The sequence below is a fragment of the Salvelinus sp. IW2-2015 genome, linkage group LG15 (genome assembly GCF_002910315.2).
Source record: "Salvelinus sp. IW2-2015 linkage group LG15, ASM291031v2, whole genome shotgun sequence".
Taxonomy (NCBI): Eukaryota; Metazoa; Chordata; class Actinopteri; order Salmoniformes; family Salmonidae; genus Salvelinus; species Salvelinus sp. IW2-2015.
The window spans coordinates 39410082-39435271 of record NC_036855.1 but is presented as its reverse complement, the minus strand read 5'-3'; the positions used below and the strand labels follow the sequence as shown (position 1 = coordinate 39435271).

At 43.2% G+C, this 25190-nt stretch overlaps 1 protein-coding gene across 1 annotated transcript in view; it reads left to right on the top strand.

Annotated features, from left to right (window-relative positions):
- The window catches only part of LOC111974377 (kinase suppressor of Ras 2-like), a 22691-nt gene extending 2833 nt beyond the window's left edge, over positions 1-19858 (top strand). Inside the window, exons 2-5 of the mRNA XM_024002096.2 lie at positions 4666-4806; positions 5948-6098; positions 18820-18855; positions 19240-19858. Coding sequence (XP_023857864.1) covers positions 4666-4806; positions 5948-6098; positions 18820-18855; positions 19240-19787 — 876 coding nt within the window. The 3' untranslated portion in view covers positions 19788-19858. The remainder of the gene's footprint in view (positions 1-4665; positions 4807-5947; positions 6099-18819; positions 18856-19239) is intronic.
- Positions 19859-25190: the final 5332 nt, after the last annotated feature.

The following is a 25190-nucleotide window of genomic DNA, read 5'->3' as shown; positions in this document are numbered from 1 at the left end:
GAGAAGTGGTCTGTGGTCACCACCTGCAGAACCACTCCTTTATTGGGGGTGTCTTGCTAATTGCCTATAATTTCCACCTGTTGTCTATTCCATTTGCACAACAGCATGTGAAATTTATTGTCAATCAGTGTTGCTTCCTAAGTGGACAGTTTGATTTTACAGAAGTGTGATTGACTTGGAGTTACATTGTGTTGTTTAAGTGTTCCCTTTATTTTTTTGAGCAGTGTATATCAAACACAGGAAAATGCATTTTTACTGCACTGGGCCTTTAACACGTGTGCTTAATGAACATGGGCTGAGTATTGCATAGATGGATCTCACTTTTTGAGAGTGCAGTTTTGGTAGTTGGTAGTTAATCCAAACTACACTATACAGAGCATTCAGAAATTATTCAGACCCCTTCCCTTTTCCCACATTTTGTTACCTAACAGCCTTATTCTAAAATTGATGAAACAAAAAAAAATCCTCATCAATCTACACGCAATACCCCGTAATGACAAAGCCAAAACAGGTTTTTAGAAATGTTTGCAAATGTATTAGAAATAATAAACAGAAATACCTTATTAAAATAAGTATTCAGACCCTTTGCTATGAGACTCGAAAATAAGCTCAGGTGCACCCTGTTTCCATTGATCATCCTTGAGATGTTTCTACAACTTGATTGGAGTCCACCTGTGGTAAATTAAATTATTTTGGACATGATTTGGAAAGGCACACACCTGTCTATATAAGGACCCACAGTTGACAGTGCATGTCACAGCAAAAACCAAGCTATGAGGTCGAAGGAAATGTCCGTAGAGCTTCGAGACAGGATTGTGTCGAGGTACAGATCTGGTGAAGGGTACCAAAACATTTCTGCAGCATTGAAGGTCCTCAAGAACACAGTGGCCTCCATCATTGTTAAATGGAAGATGTTTGGCTGAGAAACTGAGAAAGCGGGGGGAATGCCCTTGGTCAGGGAGGTGACCAAGAACCCGATGGTCACTCTGACAGAGCTCCAGAGTTCCTCTGTGGAGATGGGAGAGCCTTCCAGAGGGACAATAATTTCTGCAGAACACCATCAATCAGGCCTTTATGGTAGAGTGGCCAGACGGAAGCCACTCCTCAGTTAAAGGCACATGACAGCCCACTTGGAGTTTGCCACAAGACACCTAAAGGACTCTCAGACCATGAAAAACAAGATTCTGTGGTCTGATGAAACCAAGATTGAACACTTTGGCCTGAATGCCAAGCGTCACATCCGGAGGAAACTTGGCACCATCCCTACACTGAAGCATGTTGATGGCAGCATCATGCTGTGGGGATGTTTTTCTTGAACGCGATTAAACATCTCTGGAGAGACCTGAAAATAGCTGACAGAGCATGAGAGGATCTGCAGAGAAGAATGAGAGAAACTGTCACGCCCTGACCTTAGAGAGCTGTTTTATTTCTCTATTTGGTTTCGTCAGGGTGTGATTTGGGTGGGCATTCTATGTTTTCTATTTCTTTGTTTTTGGCCGAGTGTGGTTCCCAATCAGAGGCAGGTGTCTATCGTTGTCTCTGATTGGGAATCATACTTAGGCAGCCTTTTTCCCACTTAATGTTCTGGGTAATTATTTATTTTCTGTGTGTGTTTGTGGCGCCACGGTTGCGTCACGTTTGTTTCTGTTAACCTGTTATTTTTGTGAAGGTTTCACTACGATTAAAAGAAATGTGGAATTACATGCACGCTGCGCCTTGGCTCATCTATGACAGGGAGTTTGAAGACCTGTCTCTTATACACATCTAGATGTGTATAAGAGCCATGTCACGCCCTGACCTTAGAGAGCCGTTTTATTTCTCTATTTGGTTAGGTCAGGGTGTGATTTGGGTGGGCATTCTATGTTTTCTATTTCTTTGTTTTTGGCCGAGTGTGGTTCCCAATCAGAGGCAGCTGTCTATCGTTGTCTCTGATTGGGAATCATACTTAGGCTGCCTTTTTCCCACCTAATGTTGTGGGTAATTATTTATTTTCTGTGTGTGTTTGTGTGCGCCACGGTTGCGTCACGTTTGTTTCTGTTTACCTGTTCTTTTTGTGAAGGTTTCACTACGATTAAAAGAAATGTGGAATTACATGCACGCTGCGCTGCACCTTGGCTCATCTACGACAGGGAGTTTGAAGACAGTGAACGTGACAGAAACTCCCCAAATACAGGTGTGCCAAACTTGTAGCGTCTTACCCAAGAAGACTCGAGGCTGTAATCGCTGCCAAATGTGCTTCAACAAAGTACTGAGTAAAGGGTCTGAATACTTTTTATTTTATTTTTTATTTCACCTTTATTTAACCAGGTTGGCCAGTTGAGAACAAGTTCTCATTTACAACTGCCAAGATAAAACCTGTCTCTTATACACATCTAGATGTGTATAAGGGTGGGGGGTGGTACTGTCACGCCCTGACCTTAGAGAGCCATTTTATTTCTCTATTTGGTTAGGTCAGGGTGTGATTTGGGTGGGCATTCTATGTTTTCTATTTCTTTGTTTTGGGCCACGTGTGGTTCCCAATCAGAGGCAGCTGTCTATCGTTGTCTCTGATTGGGAACCATACTTAGGCAGCCTTTTCCCACCTAATGTTGTGGGTAATTATTTATTTTCTGTGTGTGTTTGTGTGCGCCACGGTTGCGTCACGTTTGTTTCTGTTTACCTGTTCTTTTTGTGAAGGTTTCACTACGATTAAAAGAAATGTGGAATTACATGCACGCTGCGCTGCACCTTGGCTCATCTACGACAGGGAGTTTGAAGACAGTGAACGTGACAGAAACTCCCCAAATACAGGTGTGCCAAACTTGTAGCGTCTTACCCAAGAAGACTCGAGGCTGTAATCGCTGCCAAATGTGCTTCAACAAAGTACTGAGTAAAGGGTCTGAATACTTTTTATTTTATTTTTTATTTCACCTTTATTTAACCAGGTTGGCCAGTTGAGAACAAGTTCTCATTTACAACTGCCAAGATAAAACAAAGCAGTGCGACAAAACCAACAACACAGAGTTACACATAAACAAATGTACAGTCAATAACACAATACTTATGTAAATGTAATATTGCATTTTTTTGTTTTTAATACATTTGCAAAAAATCTAAAAACCTGTTTTTGCTTTGTAATTATGGGTTATTTTGTGTAGAATAATGAGAAAATAAACTATTTAATCAATTTTCAAAATGTGGAAAAGGTCAAGGGGTCTGAATACTTTCAGAATGCACTGTATATAGAAAAGTATGTGGCCACCCCTTCAAATTAGTGTATTCGGCTATTTCAGCCACACCCGTTGCTGACAGGTGTATAAAATCGAGCACACAGCCATGCAATCTCCATAAACAAACATTGGCAGTAGAACGGCCTCACAAAAGAGCTTAGTGACTTTCAACTTGGCACCGTCATAGGATGCCACCTTTTACATCAAGTCAGTTCGTCAAATTTCTGCCCTTCTAGAGCTGCCCCGGTCAACTGTAAGGGCTATTATTGTAAAGTGGAAATGTCTAGGAGCAACAACGGCTCAGCCGCGAAGTGGTAGGCACACAAGCTCACAGAACAGGACCGCCGAGTGCTGAAGCGAGTAGCGCATAAAATTGTCTGTTCTCGGTTGCAACACTCGCTACCGAGTTCCAAACTGCCTCTGGAAGCAGAAGAGCTGATCGTCGGGAGCTTCATGAAATGGGTTTCCATGGCCAAGCTCGCCACCGTTGGACTCTGGAGCCGTGTAAACGCGTTCTCTGGAGTGATTAATTACGCTTCACCACCTGGCAGTCTGATGGATGAATCTGGGTTTGGTGGATGACATGAGAACGGTACCTGCCTGAATGCATAGTGCCAACTGTAAAGTTTGGTGGAGGAGGAATAATGGTCTGGGGCTGTTGTTTCAGGCTAGGAAATCTTAACGCTACAGCATACAATAACATTCTAGATGATTCTGTGCTTCCAACTTTGTGGCAACAGTTTGGGGAAGGCCCTTTCCTGTTTCAGCATGAAAATGAGGTCCATATAGAAATGGTTTGTCGAGATTGGTGTGGAAGAACATGACTGGCCTGCACAGAGCCCTGACCTCAACCCCATTGAACACCTTTGGGATGAATGGGAACGCCGACTGCGAGCCAGGCCTATTCGCCCAATATCAGTGCCCGACCTCACTACTGCTATTGTGGCTAAATGGAAGCAAGTCCCTGCATCAATGCTCCAACATCTAGTGGAAAGCCTTCCCAGAAGAGTGGAGGCTGTTACAGCAGCAAAGGGGGAACCAACTCCATATAAATTCCCATGATCTTGGAATGAGATGTTCGACGAGCAGGTGTCCACATACATTTGGTCATGTAGTGTATATTATTCCATTGTTTTGGAGGTCATTAAGTCTTTGTAAACAAACAATGTATAGCTTCACAATATGTTTTATTGAATGCAGCCTACTTCAAACCTGTCCCAGCCGTTACATGTATTTGAACAATTCCAGAGATAGCACACCTGATTCAACTCATCAACTAATCATCAAACTAGTTCAGCACTACAACATATTTGTGAAACATCTGGGGGTCCCAAAAGTGAGATTTGAAAAGTACTGCTCTAATGGACTAGGATTCCATGCATCCATAGCTATCCGAAACTTTTGGTTGTGCTCCTCCGTCTCTAACTCACACATGTCCCTCTGTCTCCCCCTGCAGGGAAAGCTGGTGAAGTACTTCAGTCGCCAGCTGTCCTGTAAGGTGAGAGTGGCCTCACAGGAGGACAGCACTGAGCTACAGGACTTCCCCAGACTGGGACACTGGTTCCGCATCGTCAACCTGAGGAAGGAGGTCACTGAGGTACATTGATTTACATCCACGTATCACTATCATCGCAAGGAATACCTTCTTACAAATAGCCGATGGTCTGCACAATTTGTGCAAGTAAGATTAAGGGAAAACAAGAAAATAGTTATGTTTTTAGTATTGAAATCCCTCTGGCAATAGGATGAAAGACACTATATGGGTCTGGGCCAAGGGTGTTACCCTGGTAGTGTAGCCGATGTGAAATGGCTAGATAGTGCTCTATGCAAGACAGAGGCTGAAACATTACCTTTTTCATGGGAGACTTTTCTTAACATTGAATAAAACATAGGACTAGAATAAGGCTCAGATGGCTTTCGCTTCTCTTCATGAGGATTGAATGGATCTAAATGCATAACTGCTATAGGCCATACATTCAGGTAGGCTGCCACCAACAAGGTTACGTGTTGTCATAAATGCGACATATCTGTGCAGAACACTTCTATATGGGAAAAATCAAACTGACGCATTAAAATAATTTGAAAGAAATGATGGGGTGCAACATGGTAATGTCAGGAATTTGACACAAATATGTCAGGTATAACAGTAGGCTATAACCACTTGATCAAAAGATTCAAATTGGGATTTCAGCAATGTAATAATCAAGACTTTATTTGACAAAGGAGAAAGATTTGTTGGGGCAAGGAGAGGGACGGAAGCAACACGGTTACAATAGGAATGGAGCCACTCAGTGTCAGTGTGACTAGACCAGGGCCTGTATTTACCAAGTGTCTTATGGTAGGAGTGCTGATGTAGGATAAAGGATTTCCAAGTCCATGTAATGATAAGCATGTAAGAGGCAAACCTGGTCTTATATCAGCGTTCTCTGATACTCTTTGTAAATACGGGCCCAGGAGTGTTAGTAGTCTGTTGGTTTTCGTTTCCCCCCCCCCTTTAAATTAGTGTCTGATTTAGACCTGGGAAACCAGGTATGCTGACTCCCTGTGTGGGAGAAATGTAAACCTGCAGTCGCTATTGCCTGCAATAACTGGAATTTGACTCATAGTACTTGAGTGTTACTCAGGGTGCCAGTCTGTTTCTGCTTTTTTTGCCAGCTCCTTATGGAGTTGTCCATGACAACGGAGTAGGCAAAAGCACAAACAGATCTGGGACCAGGTTACTTGTGTGTGTTCTGTAGGAGATGGATCCGGGCGACGTGACTCTGGTGGGGCTGCTGGAGATGAGTGATGAGCAGGTGTGTGAGGCCATGGAGAGGTTCGGAGCCAACGACGAGGAGTGTGCCCGGCTCAACGCCTCTCTGTCCTGCCTCAGGAAGGCCCACCAGTCAGGTAGGAACCCGACACACACGAAGGGAGGGAGAGAGAGAGGGAGGGAGGGAGGAAAGGCGAGAGGGAGGAAAGGCGAGAGGGAAGAAAGGCAGACAGTGGGGACAAGTCAGGTAGGGCCCTAACACATGCAATCGCTGAGGAAGGGACAGAGAGAGGGAGGGCACTCTGGAATGTAACCGTGACTCTTCTCCAGGTTATTATTGCCTCAGCAAGGCCCACAGCCAGTTCTTGGCAAGCTTTCAGTGAGTGTACTATACAGTAGCCTCATACTACCATCCTGATCTCGCGAGCTTACGTATGTTTCTCTACAAGCTACACGCAAAACATATTTATGTAGCTCGTGAGATCAGGATTGTAGTACTAGGCTATCTATAGTACAGTTCATGAGGAGTTTTCATAATATGGTGAATGTCGCCCCCTGTTGACCAGATTTTGCAGCACATTATAAATTCAGTAGGATGCGGTCTCAGAAATGTGCCTTCAGTGTGGAAACTGTCAAATAAAACATTTAGAAGTGGGTCATTGTTTGATATGGGGATATTATGTGTTTGTTCACAATGAGGGCTGGAGTTTACAATGAATGGTAGGATTGAATCTGTTGATTCTGCTAGTTTATTGTGTTGTGTTAGTGCTGGACTAGGGCAAAATCCTGCAAGGTTCAAATAATACAAGGCTTGATTTGGCAAAAGCCCAGAATGGAACAGAAAGGGAAATATCTAGAAAATATCTTGGAGATAAATGATCGATATTGAGTCATTAATAACTCTTGCCATTATTGTATTAATTAAGCATTAGTCTCTCTGCCCTCATATACTGTAACAACTAGAGCTAGTCAACCCCTTATCTGTGACTGAGTGATATTCTCATAGTAGTCTTGTCTCCTCATTCCTCTCCATGGGTGTATCTCAATTGTTAAAAGGCTCTCCTCGCCTCCTTTTCTTAATCTCCACCGTGGTAAAATAATCAGACAGGTAAAACATTTTGCTTTCACCTGTCCAGTGTTTTCAGATTAGCATAGATGAAGGGTGGATACGAGGAGAGGAGGCTGCTGTAGATCAGTGGTTCCCAACCAGGGTTACTAGGACCCTGGGGGTACTTGGCCTATCCACAAGGGGTACTTGAGAAGATTAATGAGACCATAGGCCCACTGGTAAAATGCACATGAAGGGGTACTTCAGTGGTACTCAGGGCAGAGCAACATTTTGTTGGTGGTACTGTAACTGAGAAAGGTTGGGAACCACTGCTGTAGACTATTGTGATGCACACTCTGAGCACACAGGGCATTTAGTCCAATGCTACTTTGTCCAATAGAGGGCAGCACAGACCACGTGTTTATTTTCTGAACTGAGCAGCATAGTGTTGTAGTGTTGCGGGCTGAACAGAAGGGGGCACTAGACCATCAGGAAACCAGCACTATCACTAGGTTTGATAACAAGGTTTGATAACCTGTCATGTTATGCGTGTGTGTTCCTCCTACACACACATACACACACGCACACACACCTACATGTTTGAATTAATGCCCACCAGATGTGTCTCTCATATGTTTCACTGGGAATACTTTAGGACATGTTGTCAAGCCAAGTTGAGAATAGTTGCATTGTCACTGCAGTGTTCTCCTCATTAAAGCCATAATACACAGTCTGTTTTCTTTTCTCCAAATGAAAAAAAGACTGCAGATCTTGCTTCAGGAAAACCTGTTCACGTACCAAACTGTTGTCAGATAACACAACACCCCGTCGGCCCAAATGCTCATCATCGGCTCACTTCCCTTCTCTCCTTTGATTCTACACACAGCTAACTCCAGTAATAATAATAATAATAATGAATTGGATTTATATAGCACCTTTTTACCAACTGAGGTGCACAAAGTGCTTTACATACTGTAGTAAGGGGGAAACATACCTCATTCACCACTAATGTGTGGCACCCACTTGGGTATTGCACGGCAAACATTTTTTGTTCCAGAACGCTCAGCTAGCATGGTGGAGCGGTAAGGAGTGATATATGCCAATTAGGATTGAGGGTAAGGTTAGGTGGCCATGATGGAATGGGGCCAGGTCACCGGGGTTAACACCCCTACTTTTGTGTGTGTGTGTGTGTGTGTGTGTGTGTGTGTGTGTGTGTGTGTGTGTGTGTGTGTGTGTGTGTGTGTGTGTATGTGTATCCAGCCACTATCTCACCCATTCCAGAGCCTATTCAACACCCACAGGTTACAATGAACTGCCTACTGCCCTGCGTAGGGTGCCATGGGATTTTTAACGACCACAGAGAGTCAGGGCATCCGTTTAACATCCCATCCGAAAGATGGCACCCTACGCAAGGCAGTAGGCAGGTTCATTGTAACCTGTGGGGAACCTTGAATAGGTTCTGGGCTGGAGTGAGATGGCTGGACACACACACACACACACAACACACACACACACACACACACACACACACACACACACACACACACACACACCACACACACACCACACACACACACACACTGGTCTGGCCTGGTCTGTGTGTCTGTTCCTGAGGCATGATTAGATTGCAGCCGGTAGCTGATTGGCGGCTGAGTTCTGACTTCCTCCACAGGAGCCGGCCAGGCGGTAGGACGCCCATACGGGTCCAGCTGGGTGTGTGTGTCCTTGTGTTTGTCCTTCTTCTGTGTGTATGTTTTGTGTGTCTGTGTGTCTGTCTGTCTCTCTCTCTCTCTCGCTCTCTGTGTGTGGGTGCATGCGTGTTTGTGCGTCAAGCTGAAAGATTATCACACATAGGCTAGGTGTATACATGAAATAGATGCAACCAGCCCAACTCACCCCAGGTATATATTAGATAGCAATGCACAACATGGATAACTAAGACTGTAGCTCTGTGTTATACAGACAGTTCCATTAGAAAATGCTGCTACTACTGCTGTGCTTGTTCTCCAGTCCTCCTGGTTCACAAAGGCAGCACAGGCGCTGGACACACACAGACACACTTGTACGGGCACACACACACACACACACACACACACACACACACACACACACACATACACACACACACACACACACACACACACTAATGGGCTCTTTTCAAACGAATGGCTGGAGAGAGGTGTGAATGTAATAGCAACACCACACACTGCGCTGCTGCTATAAGGGCCACTCATACTCAGAGCGAAGGGGAGAGAAAGGCCTATTCTATCTCCCAGCCTCAGCCCTTTCTTTAAACCTGAAGGGAAAGAATATAACCACCACTACACCATCACGCTCAGCCACCACTTTTAAATATTACATTTTTAAATTATCTGAGAGGAACGGGGTCCGTTGGGAGGATTCGTCATCGTCCTCTATGGAAGCCTGTCTTTGTAACTCCTACGCAGAACATGAGTACGCAGAATATTCTCTTGCCTCGAATCACATGAAAAAGTAATAATTGTCACATTATTTTGTAATGACTCTTAAGGCCATCGCAGACTTTGTTGGCCAGCACTTCTGTTTTTTTGACAAGACAGTGACTAATAAAGACTTTGCGGTGTACAGGATTTGTAACCTCACTCGGACTCTTCAGCTTGAACTGTCTCCACCCGCACAGCTGAATTGCTATCTTTTTGGTGGCGTAGCTGGTTAAGATGTTTGCAAAGGGATGGTAAACGCCCCACTGGGCACACTACATCCTTTCAATGTGGCTAATTGGGTCATATTTAGTTGAGATGTTGATCAATGAGATTACAACCTATATTCACCCACTGAAAAAGACAGCTAAAAGTTAGATGAATATCCAATGTGTTGGTCTAAAAGCAAAACCAAATTCCATTTGAAAAACAATGTCAGATTTTTGGTTTAGTTGTCACCAAAATATCTATTACTGCTCTTTCAACCATTTTAAAAGCACAGCAAAGTTAAAATGTTTAGATATTAGAGATACTTCGAGATACTCTGAATGATCGGCTATGAAAAGCCAACTGACATTTACTCCTGAGGTGCTGACCTGTTGCACCCTCGACAACCACTGTGATTATTATTATTTGACCCTGCTGGTCATCTATGAACATTTGAACATCTTGGCCGTGTTCTGTTATAATCTCCACCCGGCACAACCAGAAGAGGACTGGCCACCCCTCATAGCCTGGTTCCTCTCTAGGTTTCTTCCTAGGTTCTGGCCTTTCTAGGGAGTTTTTCCTAGCCACTGTGCTTCTACACCTGCATTGCTTGCTGTTTGGGGTTTTAGGCTGGGTTTCTGTACAGCACTTTGTTACATCAGCTGAAGTAAGAAGGGATTTATAAATCAATTTGATTGATTGTTCAATGCCATAAGAGATTCTGTGCAGATTATTACAGGAATTGTGACGATCTCTACTGACCTGCGCTTTATATGATTAGATAAGAAGAAATGTAGTTACTGTAACATCAAAATGTGGCCGTGGATGTGTTATTCATTTTAAGGTTGAATGTTACATTAGTTTGTAAGATAGCCTTAACTTTAGGCTATCTACTGTAATCAAAGGTAATATTGAGTTGTGTTTGGTTGACAATGCAACCACATATCAACATTTACATTTATCTTCTGCTTGGATAGTTCCATCTGTGCCACTGACTTAGTCTGGATTCAATTCCAGTTTGTCTACAAATTAATAATTGATAGGTTCGATTCAAGTCTCCATCTCAACCAAAAATCTAAGTTATAGAATATGACTAAATCAAATCAAACTTCAAATGAACTTCATATAAACTTTTCTTCATCTTCTTCATATGTTGATATTTGTTTGCGTTGACAACCAAATATAATTAAATATCCCTAAATATCATTACATTTGAAATCAACCAGAGGTTAAAACCCTATGCATATTGTATTGTCTATTTTTAGTTTAATTCTTAGTTTAATTCCAACAATTGCAGTTGATGACTTTGCAAATGCTATATACAGTTGAAGTCGGAAGTTTACATACACATAGGTTGGAGTCATTAAAACTCGTTTTTCAACCACTCCACAAATTTCTTGCTAACAAACTATAGTTTTGGCAAGTCGGTTAGGACATCTACTTTGTGCATGACACAAGTCATTTTTCCAACAATTGTTTACAGACAGATTATTTCACTTATAATTCACTGTATCACACATTCCAGTGGGTCAGAAGTTTACATACACTAAGTTGACCGTGCCTTTAAACAGCTTGGAAAATTCCTGAAAATTATGTCATGGCGTTAGAAGCTTCTGATATGCTAATTGACATCATTTGAGTCAATTGAAGGTGTACTTGTGGATGTATTTCAAGGCCTACCTTCAAACCCAGTGCATCTTTGCTTGACATCATGGGAAAATCAAAAGAAATCAGCCAAGATCTCAGAAAAAGAATTGTAGTCCTCCACAAGTCTGTTTCATCCTTGGGAGCAATTTCCAAACGCTTGAAGGTACCACGTTCATCTGTACAAACAATAGTACGCAAGTATAAACACCATGGGACCACGCAGCCATCATACCGCTCAGGAAGGAGACGCGTTCTGTCTCCTAGAGATGAATGTACTTTGGTGCGAGAAGTGCAAATCAATCCCAGAACAACAGCAAAGGACCTTGTGAAGATGCTGGAGGAAACGGGTACAAAAGTATCTATATCCACAGTAAAACTAGTCCTATATCGACATAACCTGAAAGGCTGCTCAGCAAGGAAAAAGCCACTGCTCCAAACCGCCATAAAAAAGCCAGACTACGGTTTGCAACTGCACATGGGGACAATTTTGGAGAAATGTACTCTGGTCTGATGAAACAAAAATAGAATTGTTTGGCCATAATGACCATTGTTATGTTTGGAGGAAAAAGGGGTAGGCTTGCAAGCTGAAGAACACCATCCCAACCGTGAAGCACAGGGGTGGCAACATCATGTTGTGGGGGTGCTTTTCTGCAGGAGGGACTGGTGCACTTTACAAAATAGATGGCATCATGAGGCAGGAAAATGATGTGGATATATTGAAGCAACATCTCAAGACATCATTCAGGAAGTTAAAGCTTGATCAGAAATGGGTCTTCCAAATGGACAATGACCCCAAGCATACTTCCAAAGTTGTGGCAGAATGACTTAAAGACAACAAAGTCAAGGTATTGGAGTGGCCATCACAAAGCCCTGATCTCAATCCTATAGAAAATGTGTGTGCAGAACTGAAAAAGCAAGGAGGCCTACAAACCTGACTCAGTTACACCAGCTCTGTCAGGAGGAATGGGACAAAATTCACCCAATTTATTGTGGGAAGCTTGTGGAAGGCTACTCGAAACGTTTGACCCAAGTTAAACAATTTAAATACTAATTGAGTGTATGTAAACTTCTGACCCACTGGGAATGTGATGAAAGAAATAAAAGCTGAAATACATCATTCTCTCTACTATTATTCTGACATTTCACATACAATAAAGTGGTGATCCTAACTGACCTAAGACAGGACATTTTTACTAGGATTAAATGTCAGGAATTGTGAAAAACTGAGTTTAAATGTATTTGGCTAAGGTGTATGTAAACTTCCGACTTCAACTGTAGGCCTAAATATCATAATTGATGTGTGATGAAGTATGGTAACATTTTACTTGCTCCCTTGACTTCGATAGCAAAAGTGAATCTATTTAGTTTTTAAGGGGAGATTTCTCAACAATCATGCTCATTGCTAATAGTTAGTAATAAATATCAAAGCTAAGTAGGGCTGGGCTTGGTTAAAACCTTGGATGGGAGTCTAAAGGGTAGCAGTTGATAGATCAATCCTCCAGTAGGAGATGCTGCCCAGACTGCCTTGTCTTCTTCTGATAGTGTGTATAAAAAAATCTGACATTGTTTTAAAGGTACAAATTCAACATATATATAACATTTGATTACCATGATGACATAATCCTGTGGTTGAAATTTCACCCTCGAAAAACAGCAGTTTACGTTGATGACTTTTTAAAAATCCGACGTATTTTCCACGTAGATTCCACGTCACAATACATTGACAAATTACATTGAAGCAACGTTAATTCCACCATTTTGTGCCCAGTGGGGTTTGTTTGCGAGACAGAGGTCCCGCGTTTCAGTCTCTGTGTGAGCTTGTTAATGGGGAAGATGTATGGTTAAGGAAGTACAGTGATGTCTGTCACAGTTGCATACATAAAAAGGTTTTAAAGGTTCAAATAGAGAAACGTAACGCATAAATGCATAGTAAAAAGTGAGCTAAGTAATACACTTAGAGTAAATGAGAATGTCAGCTATTAAGAACACTTAGAATAGTTTATTACGTTAAAAACAAATGCAAGGTGATTGTTGCTTTCAACAAAGCTCTTGGTTTGTATATCAGCGCACAAGTTGCTTTAGTAATGACTCATATTATTCCAGCTAGGGGCTCGTCAGTTGGTCCTCTGTGTTGCTGCAATATCCACACATTCTATGACCCAGCATGCCCCTCTTCAGGCACCCACGCACGCACGCACGCACGCACGCACGCACGCACGCACGCACACACACACACACACTGTAAACCAGACATCCTGCCTTGTCCTTACTAATAGTATTGATCTAGCCCTAACGCTGAGAGCTAAGTTTACATGAGAGAGACAATTCGTGCCCTGAAGTTAGTCTCAGATTCAGTATCTGTCCTCACTCATCTTTTCATCATTAAACGGACTGTCCCCACGCTTGCCATGCCTTAAGACCGGTTCAATTACATTCACCATTAATTGGCTTCAAATGCCATCTTTGAGTATAGAAAAAAAGGAGAGAGGAGAGGAGAGCAGAGGCGTATGGGAGAAGAGACAAGGAGAGGAGATGACAGTACAGGAGAGGAAGAGAGGAGGAGTGAATGGGGAAGGGAAAGGAAGGAGCAGCGAAGAAAAGTGGATAAGAGGAGAGGGAAGCATTATGGTAGAAGAGGAGAGAAGGAGAGGGAAGGAGTATGGTAGAAGAGGAGAGGAGGAGAGGGAAGCATTATGGTAGAAGAGGAGAGGAGGAGAGGGAAGCATTATGGTAGAAGAGGAGAGGAGGAGAGGGAAGGAGTATGGTAGAAGAGGAGAGGAGGAGAGGGAAGGAGTATGGTAGAAGAGGAGAGGAGGAGAGGGAAGGAGTATGGTAGAAGAGGAGGGAAGGAGTATGGTAGAAGAGGAGAGGAGGAGAGGGAAGGAGTATGGTAGAAGAGGAGAGGAGGAGAGGGAAGGAGTATGGTAGAAGAGGAGAGGAAAGATGTATGGTAGAAGGGATGAGAGGAGTATGGCAGAAGAGAAGGGGAGAGGAGGAGAGGGAAGGAGTATGGTAGAGGAGAAGAGAATAAGGGGAGAGGAGAGCAAGTTTCTTCCAGTTATGAGAGGAGAATGAAGAGCGAGAATAAGAGAGAGAAATTAGGGGATGTTCACAGATGCCAGAAGGTGGAGCAACAACTTTTAGGTTACCTATCATCTGGACAATGATAGATTAGTTAGCCAACATAAAGTGCTGTCTAGCTACTGATGATGCTGTAAGAACCACCGTCGTCCACAGTCATCCCATTCAAAAGACAAATTAAAAAACAATCCTTCCAGGGATTCTTCCCGAGGAGCATATGGCATCCTTTCACAAAGCGTTTATCCCAAATGCCACCCTATTCACTACTTTTGACCAGAGCCCTATGGGCCCTATGTAGGGAATAGGGTGTCATTTGCCATGCAGCCTTATTATGGCAGTTTAATGGACCAGATAGAATCCCAGTGGCCTTTCTCTGCCATTTACCACACAACAGCCAAAGCCTGGTCCTAATTAGTCCAATTTGTATGCTGTTAACCACCTTTTCTCCCACCACTCTCCCCATGTAAAGATCTCCTATTGACAATGGGGATGTATAATGTGTTGGCCATTTACCAAAAATCATTATCTTGGATAATTACTCATACAGTACGTCTCCTCTGACTGGTGTATTGTTGGGCTAAAGTGTTGTGAAGCACTATGGAGATAATTCAGGCTACTGTACTGTATAGGGCCTCTGCTACTGCAAAGTGACAACACAGAGAAAACTGGCTGCACATGCCACTCTACAGACAGATGGAACCAAAGTACTAGAATGAATGGGCTTTGGAACATTTGTGAGCTATAGGCTCATAGGGTGCAACATAACGTGATTGTAAGCTATGGGGGAGTCTGGTTGGGCAATAGGGAGCCCCATAGAGAAGGATTAAATGGGATAAAGAAGAGAATGAACAATATACGTATATATATTTTGTTGTTGTTATTACAAGTGAGATCACATGAACTAACTGCAGTCAAGTTCTGTTACAATTTTGATAAACCATTTGCTAAGACTTATATTGAATTTTATGCCACTGTTCTATCTATCACTGCATAGATTGTCTGAGACTCATCTCTTACCAATCAGAGGATCAAAGCCATTGACTAATTTCCCGAAAATGGCACGTTACCAGAGATACTTTGGAGGAGATGGGTTACTCCATTGGAATCATATTAACAGCCATTTTGTAAGTTGCCCATGCGTCATTAATAGGCCGTGTGGTGCATGCTGGGCGATTCTGGGATAAGGAGAGCACTCCTTCAAGGAGTGAATGGGACTCAATTGGGCGTAAACTCAAAAACCCAACATTAGCATGAATTTCGTGAACAAGTACATTACACATCTTTTCTGAGATGTGAGATAATTAACTTGTTGTAATATAATATAGCTTTGGAATGGTGACATTAGTTACTTTAGAGGAAAATAGGCTGATTTCTCGACTGATAGCCTGACTTTGAGAAGGGATTGTGTGACGATTTGCTTAGCAACTGAATGATGCAGCATGACAACATGAATGCGATTGGTCGACAGTGTGATGGGTGGGGTGTTATATGTTCCTTCATTCATTGCCCAATAGGATTCTTATCTCCTCCAGTCTCGATCTCAGGCTTTACACACTTGTGTTCAGGCTCTGGCCCAACTCATTGGTTTCTGGGATGAATCAGAATAGTTTTTTGAATGTGTTCACATACACACGACGAGGAGATAAATTCCAGACTCATCGTGGAGAAGAAGCGTTAGTGGGCTTGGCGTTTGGCCAGAGCGAAGTGGATGGGTAGCCGAGCAAGGAAAATACTAGTATGGTTAGGAAAATTAAAGGAAAAATAAGCAGTTGAAACAATAACAAAGCGCCTCCCCGCCCCTGTTTCGGTAAAAAGCTGAGGGATGGGGCTGGAGAAATGTAACCACTCTCAAATTCATAGACAGCGCTATGGATGCAAGGACCATGTTTTGAGGCTATAAAGTGTTTGTTTACATTTACTTTGTTTACAAACATGGGAGTAAAACAAGCTTATATTTTGGGTTCTGATGGGGTACGACAGTTAAACAAAGCTCGTGTGGCATTAATAAATGATACTCTTCAAGAATCAGTGGGTACATATCATTAATGGATACATTCAAAAATGGATGTAGCATCTGCAGATTGCCTCTTTAAGTCATTAATGAGGCAATGTTTTTATGTATCTGATTACACTCCATTCTCTCTCTACTGTATAGGCCTTCCCAGAACTGTCACTTCACAGGGTTCTAGCCCTGACAACAGAATGAAAAGACTCCAAGGAAATGGATACTCTAAGACGTGGACTATTCACACTATTCATCAGTTACATGGATGTCTGCAAACAATATTGGATTATGCAGGTCTTGTGTTTAATTCATGGCTGGGCTGTGATTTGATCTGAAGCCTTTGGTAATTTGACTAAAATCCTCCTCAGTATTGCGGGCTTTGTGTGTGTGTGTGTGTGTGTGTGTGTGCGTGTGTGTGTGTGTGTGTGTGTTTCGTCATCATCTATATTTACAGACCTAGTGTCAGTTTACTGGCATTCAAGGGTGAAGAAGGCTCTTTGATGATTTCGAAACATTTCAAGTGAGGAGATGCCAAACGTTTTAATATCCAGTGGCTTGATTGCCATATGTTTTTGCTGATGAAGGATGCTTGAGGGTGGGTCATCCTCCCCTTCTATTCCTTTCTGAGCAGTTGAGGAGCGCTCCGTCTGGTTCTTTTCCCGTTGCATCCCGGTCTTGTCTGAGGAGTTTGGTGCACTGTGCAGCACACTTTCAGAGTCCCCACAGTGTGTCCTTGCGTGTGTTTGAAGTGCAGGAAGGAGGCTGGTGCCTCTCCAGGAGAGAGTAGAGCACAGAGGTACTCCATTAAACAGGCCGTCTCCCAATACCACCCCAATACCCCTGTATACTGTTTAACCCCGTATACAGTTCTCCTCGATCATTAGAAGTCTCTCTCATCTCAGGGGTTAACTCATGTGGCCTTGCTTATGCATGAAGTTGATTCATATGCAACACCATGAGTAACTATGTGCAAAGTTGTATTATTGTATGTTGAGACTGAGTGCAGCACTGATAGTGATTGTGTGTAGGAGATCCATGCAAGCAGACAGTAGCCTATATGATCAGATCGTAAAACTTTCCATAGTGTTGTTTATCTGAACAACAGATCATTACGTCCACCATAGAACTGCAATGACTAATTCTAATGTCCTGTGCAGTTTGAACTCTGGCCTGGCTGTAAAATACCCCTCTAAAATACAGACTGGACCGCTAGTCGTGAGGGATGTCTTTTAACAACCAACCCGTCTCCCAGTCCCAGTCTGTGCCTATGAGTGGAAACATCCCTTAGGACTCCTATAGTCTATGTACACTGAGTGTACAAACATGAGGAACACCTTCCTAATATTGTTTTGCACCCCCTATTGCCCTCAGAACAGCCTCAATTTGTCAGGGCATGGAATCTACAAGGTGTCGAAAGCATTCCACAGGGATGCTGGTCCATGTTGACTCCGCACAGTTGCTGGTCCATGTTGACTTCCCACAATTGTGTCAAGTTGACAGGATGTCCTTTGGGTGGAGGACCATTCTTGATACACACAGGAAACTGTGGAGTGTGAAAAAACATTTCTTGACACACTCAAACCGGTGCACCTGGCACCTACTACCTACCATACCCCGTTCAAAGGCTTTAAAATCTTTTGTCTTTCCCATTCACCCTCTGAATGGCACACATACACAATCCATGTGTCAATTGTCTCAAATCCTTCTGTCTCCTCCCATTCATCTACACTGATTGAAGTGGATTTAACAGGTGACATCAATAAGGGATCATAGCTTTCAGCTGGTCAGTCTTTGTCATGGAAAGAGCAGGTGTTCCTAATGTTTTGTACACGCAGTATATACTGTACTCTACTATGCCGGGGGCACTGTTTGTCTCTCGCTGTGCGTGGTTGGAGTGTTGTGCGTGGTGTCTGTGTGTGTATACTGTACTGTCCTGAGGAGTGTCTCAGTCAGACGCAGAGGGAACATGTACATTCGTGCTAAGGATAAACTTTGATCCCTGACCTAAGACGAGAGGCCCTAAGAAGACGCTTAGTCGCTCACTCTTGTTACTTCAGCCCTCTCCCTCTCTCTCTCCTCTCCCAATGTGTCTCCCTCTACTCCACATCTCTCTATCCCTCTCCTTGTTCCTCCAGAAGTCTCTGGTGGGCTTGTCTTAAAACATCACAGGGAAGAAATACTCAGAAGGAATACTTTTTTTCCTTCAATACCTTCGGGAGAATGCATAGCCATTAGTGTTGTTGAGCTAATTCGGATGGATACTGCGTTCACATCAGAGTTGAGTTTTAGAGACTGTGATTAGTACAATGGCTGGGTCTCTGATGGACAGAAAGAGAGAGGAAACAAACAATATTTTCGCCATCTTTTTATCGAATCAATTAAACGTTTGTTTCCTTCTCTTTTCTTTCAAGAACAACTCGAGGATGACTCATTGCCCAATAACGGAGGTGAATATTTCCATTTAAGCTGAAAATATAATTTCTCTCTTCTCTGCTCTCCCAAACCAAACTCCTCTGTCTCACTTATTCAACATGAACCTCATCTCCAGCTTCTCATCTAATGTTTAGGGATCAAGGTGGCTGTGGTTAATCAAGCATCACTCTCCTCTACTCCTCTCCTATCTGAGCCCATGCTACAGTACATCTGCTATTTATGTTAGATCCATGCTCTCTCGCTTTTTTGCTCTATCATCACGCCATTTCTTTCTAATCAAATTTGAGTTTTTAATTATCCTTAAATGACATGTATAAATGTAAATAATTAAGCAGAGTCAAGGTATCAGGTAATTGTTTGTGGTTAAATGTTATCTGTAACATGTTCCTCCTCCACAGCAGGCAGCCATGCCAAGCAGGACTGGTCCATCCAGTGGCCCACCTCCGAGTCTGGCAAGGAGAACACTCCCTTCCCCTCTCCAGAACCCAGCCAGTGGGTCCGCTTCCAGCTCTCCCAAAGCCCCATGGTCCAGGCAAAGTACAACCAGCAGCACCACAGCCAGTGCCACAGCCCCCAGTCATTGCTACCCTATCCGTATGGCCCCTATGTCCAGCCAGACCGCCTCACCGTGGACAGCCACCTGGGACTGGGGGCCTTCCCCCCCATGGACATGGGTCATCGATCCCTGCCACCCTCGCCCCGTCAGAGGCACTTTGCCCACACCCCTCCCCGGACTCCACTGGTGGTGAACACCATGACCCCCCCGGGCACGCCCCCCATGAGGCGCAGAAACAAGGTGAAGGCCCCCGGGACGCCCCCACCCCCCAGCCGAAAGCTCATCCACCTGCTGCCGGGCTTCACGGCGCTGCACCGCTCCAAGTCACACGAGTTCCAGCAGGGCAACCGCATAGGCCTGGAGGCAGCTGACACACAGACACTCAAGTGAGTCTTTTTTTATTTTTTATTTTTTTACATCTGGATCCTTTAGGTTAGAAAACTATTTTGCAAGGCACCACACAGGGTGACCTGCCCACATGATACAACAGCCATTTTGAGTAAATTGTCAGTAATGGCAATTATTGTGATAAAGTGTTTGACTTTTGTGGGGCTATTAGTCGACTACAATAACAACAATTGTGCTTTTGGTTGTGATTTTAGAGCAGTTTGTTTGTTGTACCAACAAGTTTGATTCTGCTGGGGGACAAGGGTTTCAATTAGTTTATGGATAAAGAGAGAGAGCTTGCAGTCAGTACAATAAAACTAAAGCATGGGCCTTTGAGTGGCATAGTGGTCTAAGGCACTGCATCGCAGTTGCTAGCTATGCCACTAGAGATCCTGGTTCGAGTCCAGGCTCTGTCGCAGCTGGCTACGACCGGGAGACCAATGGGGCAGCACACAACTGGCCCAGCGTCGTCCAGGTGAGGGAAGGGTTTGACCGGCAGGGATGTCCTTGTCCCATCGCGCTCTAGCGACTCCTGTGGCGTGCCGGGACATTGGTGTGGCTGGCTTCCGGGTTAGGCGGGCATTGTGTCAAGAAGCAGTGCGGCTTGGTTGGGTTGTGCTTCAGAGGACGCGTGGCTCTCGACCTTCGCCTCTCCCAAGTCCTTACGGGAGTTGCAGCGATGAGACAAGACTGTAAATACCAATTGGATACCATGAAAAAGGGGTCAAAGTTACAAAAATGTTTTATATAATATATATATGTTTTTATAATAAAACATGTACAATTATAAGTAGTGGAGTTTAACTTGCTTCAAGAGGTGGTCCACTTGAGGCACACTTTAAACTTTCAGAATCTGATTTCTAGCCCTCTGACACAGCAAGTATTTAAACAATAGTAAGATTAAGTTTTATTTAAGACAGAGGCCACTCCCAGGAAAACAACTCAATCTTGCATTTACTGTCGAACTGTTTTAATAAATTAAGAATAATATTAAGATAGACTTCTATATAAAAGAGAGGAAGAGGGCACTCATAGGAAATATTGTATTGTCTCTAACTGCATTTAATAAAACACTTAGACAATAAATGCAAGATGGAGCTCCTTTCTGCTTCTCTCTCTCTCTCTCTCTCTCTCACTCACAGTACTTTATTTACTCCTCTATCTTCCTGCCCGAGGCCCAATCAGCTTAATTCGTTCAGTTTAATTCACGTCCACCAGCGCCCGTAGAAAAACAATGGCCTGTCAACAGAACAGAGATAACAGAGAGCTTGGCTGGGAGCAAAGCGCTGAGTTCCTGACCAAACCGACCGTGCGTCTGGTCTGGTGCAATGCTGATCAGATCAGCTTGTATCCTCTACTAACGGGCCAGGCCAGAGAGGATCCACCAGAGTACCTAGCGTAATCAAGAACCATCAGCAGTCAGGAAAGTGCCCCTCAGGAGAGTAACAGTCATTTTTATAATACAATTATGACAGTGGCCCATCGTTGCCTACTTGGTGAGTTAATATTTGGAGGTTATATTCCTTCTTTATGACCGCCATCTGGGTTGTGTTCTGCCCCAGTTTGTGTGTGTTTGTTTGTGTTTGTGCACGTACTTGTCTTTCCTGTGAGGTAGTGTATAAGCAGGGCAGTGAATAGGGACTCACACAGCATTAGAGAATTGATTACCGGTCCCTAAGCACTGATAGACTGCAGGCTCAGAGTTAAGCTCTCTAATCAATGACTGTACTGGACTATGCCTGGAAACACTAGGATTCATCTGGACCAGACCTGGGTTCAAATACTATTGAAGGTATTTCAATTACTTTCAAAGACATTTGGAAGTAAGTCTTTTTGATATATTTTTTATTTGAAAAGACAAGTAGTTGAATATTCGGAATGTATTTGGAAATACACTTGGAAAGTATTTGAAAATACTCAAATATACTGAATAAAATACACACCTATGCATTTAACCCAGGTATTTGAAAATAGTATTTAAAAGTAGCATTTAAAAATACTTTCAAGTAGAAGGCTATTTATAGGAAATTATTTGAAAATAGTTGATTCCAGCCACATTATTAGGAAATACTCAAATATACACTACCGTTCACAAGTTTGGGGTCACTTAGAAATGTCCTTGTTTTTGAAAGAAAAGCTTTTTAAACTTTAGAACGGTAGTGTATGTACATAACTAAAAAAAGAACTCAATTACCTCGTACCCCTGCATATCGACTCGGTCCTGGTACTCCCTGTATATAGGCATGTTATTTTTACTTGTTATTCTTATTTGTTATTCACTGTGTGTTTATTCCTCCTGTCACTATTTCACTTTTTTAAAATCTTTAACTCTGCATTGTTGGAAAAGGACACGTAAAAGTAAGCATTTCACCTGTTGTTTACGAAGCATGTGACAAATACAATTTGATTTGATTTAATAACAAATTCTCAAATACACAAGTATTTGAACCCAGGTCTGATCTGGACAGAGTGGGGAGTAGCATAGTGCAGTGTTTCACTAACCTCTCCTCAGGTTCCCCCAGCCAGTTATACTGTTCCAATCTATTCCTGAACTAGCACACCTGATTGAACTAGTGGACTAATCAGCCAGCCCTTGGTTTATTGAAGGCAAAGGAAACACTGGCTTAGTGCTTGCTGTCCCTCTGCTTGCATTATACATGGCACCCAGGATAAGTAGAAGTCTACATTTGGTTCAAATAGCTCAGTTGTTTCTTCTAATCTGATTTCATTTTTTATTCTACCTTTATTTTTCAGTCTCTCCTTAGAATAGTAGGGGCAAACCTTGGGCAGGTACAAAGTAAATATGGCCTCTTGTTCTTCAGTGGGTTATACACTGAGTACACAAAACATTAGGAACACCTGCTCTTTCCATGACATAGGCTGACCAGGTGAATCCAGGTGAAAGCTATGATCTCTTATTGATGTCACCTGTTAAATCCACTTCAATCAGTGTAGATGAAGGAGATGAGACAGGTTAAAGAATGATTTTTAAGCCTTGATCAACTGAGAAATGGATTCAGAAGGTAAATGGGCAAGACAAAATATTTAAGTGCCTTTGAACAGGGTATGGTAGTAGGTGTCAGGTGCACCGGTTTGAGTGTGTCAAGCTGCTGGGTTTTTCACGCTCAACAGTTTCCCTTGTGTATCAAGAATGGTCCACCACCCAAAGGACATCTAGCCAACTTGACACAACTATGGGAAGCATTGGAGTCAACATGGGCCAGCATCCCTGTGGAACGCTTTTGACACCTTGTAGAGTCCATGCCCAACGAATTGAGGCTGTTCTGAGGGCTAAAGGCGTGCAACTCGATATTAGGAAGGTGTTCCCAATCGTTTGTACACTCAGTGTAGTTGCTGCTGTCATTATCAGAGAATTTGAAAGTCTTGAAAGTCTCTGAAAGTGTTCTATTGAAAAAGTTGTGTTACTAGCTAGCTACCTTTGGATCCCACGACACAATTGGCATCAGTTGCTGAGACCGCTGCTATCTGCCCAGGGATCCTGCCAACCAAGGGTCTGATGAGCTGCTTGGCTTAGAAGCTAGCCTAGCTGCCACTGTTAGCAGCCAATCAAGCTAGCAGGGTTTCCTTGAGGGCTTGAACGCAACCCGTGACACGTTTAGCCCTTGTGGCTGCGACCACGACTTGTCCCGGGCTTGAGACTGTCTAGATCCCTGCTGTTTGTTGCTGTTTACATCTTCCCTGAGACCTGCCCGATCTAGAACTGTGAGGAGTAACAACATAGCCTACGTTGCTACTATGACAAAGACCAAAGCCAGTGGAAGTAACGTTGAAGACATTGGTGTCTCTCTATCACAGGTGAAGGATCTTTTACCAGAACAAATATACAGTACCAGTCAAAAGTTTGGACACAACTACTCATTCAAGGGGTTTTCTTTATTTTTTAAAACTATTTTCTACATTGTAGAATAATAGTGAAGACATCAAAACTATGAAATAACACGTATGGAATCATGCAGTAACCAAAAAAGTGTTAAACAAATCAAAGCTGTCATCAAGGCAAAGGGTGGCTAATTTGAAGAGTCTAAAATATCAAATATATTTTGATTTGTTTAACACTTTTTTGGTTACTACATTATTCTATATGCTTTATTTCATAGTGTGGATGTCTTCAATATAGAATAAAGTAAAAATAAAGGGAAACCGTTGAATGAGTAGGTGTGTCCAAACTTTTGACTTGTAGTGTATATTCTACAAGCAGTTGTTACATTGACAAGAAAGAGACTGTCTAGATCCCTGTCTAGATCCCTCTCCCTTTTGTTACGGGCTCTGAGCCGGTTCGTGGGAAACCGGCTCAGAGCCCGTAACAAAAGGGAGACCACGTGGAGATAAGGAGTAACAAAATATATTTATTAAATAAAGAAACTAGGTATAATATACAATGGTGTGTGTAATCAGTAATCAGTAGTGTAAGTGAATGTTTTGCATGCATGAATGTGATAATGCAGGGTGTTGAAAGATGCTAACACAAACAACCAAAAAGCACCATGAAACATAACCGAATCTATCAAGGTGTCTGCATGGAGAGAGTCTCCTCCATGAATGGGGAAGTGGTGTATTTATCCTGGGAGACACCGGGCCCAGGTGTTTCCCATGTAGCTGACGACCCTCCCAACTCCGCCCATCGACATCCTAATAAGGAAACAAGAACAAAGAGAGAATACGGCAGACAGAGTGGGAGGGTCGTCACATTCCCCCCCATAAAACCGGGGACCAACAAGGACCCCGGAAACAACGTACCAGCCTCTGCGTCCCAAATTGACACAGCCTCTGCGTCCCAAATTGACACAGCCTCTGCGTCCCAAATTGACACAGCCTCTGCGTCCCAAATTGACACAGCCTCTGCGTCCAAATTGACACAGCCTCTGCGTCCCAAATTGATGAGGGGTTACGTGTGCACACTTCCAATTTGCCCCAGCCAACCTCCTCCTCCCCAGACCTCAGCAACCTTTGCGCACGGGAAGCAATATTTAAGAGGAAAGAAGCTCCCCAGACCTCAGCAACCTTAGTGCATAGGAAGCAACATTTAAGAGGAAATAAGACTCCCCAGACCTCAGCAACCTTAGTGCATAGGAAGCAACATTTAAGAGGAAAGAAGAACACAAGACCAGGAGGGAACAGACAGGAAAGGCAGAACCAGACAATACAACGATTCAAGAACAGGGCGCACGAGACCACATCAGCTACAACCTCCAACGAAAAGAACATCAAGGTCCTTAATMTTTAACAACTCCCAACGATTCACAGTCACTTCCCAACGATTCAGTCCAACCCACCTCAATCCACCCTACAATATATAATCGTCAGGACCAGGCACATCTTCCTCCTCATGCACAGATCTAGCATGATAAGAACCCAAGGAAACAACGGTATCAGCCAAAAGAACAG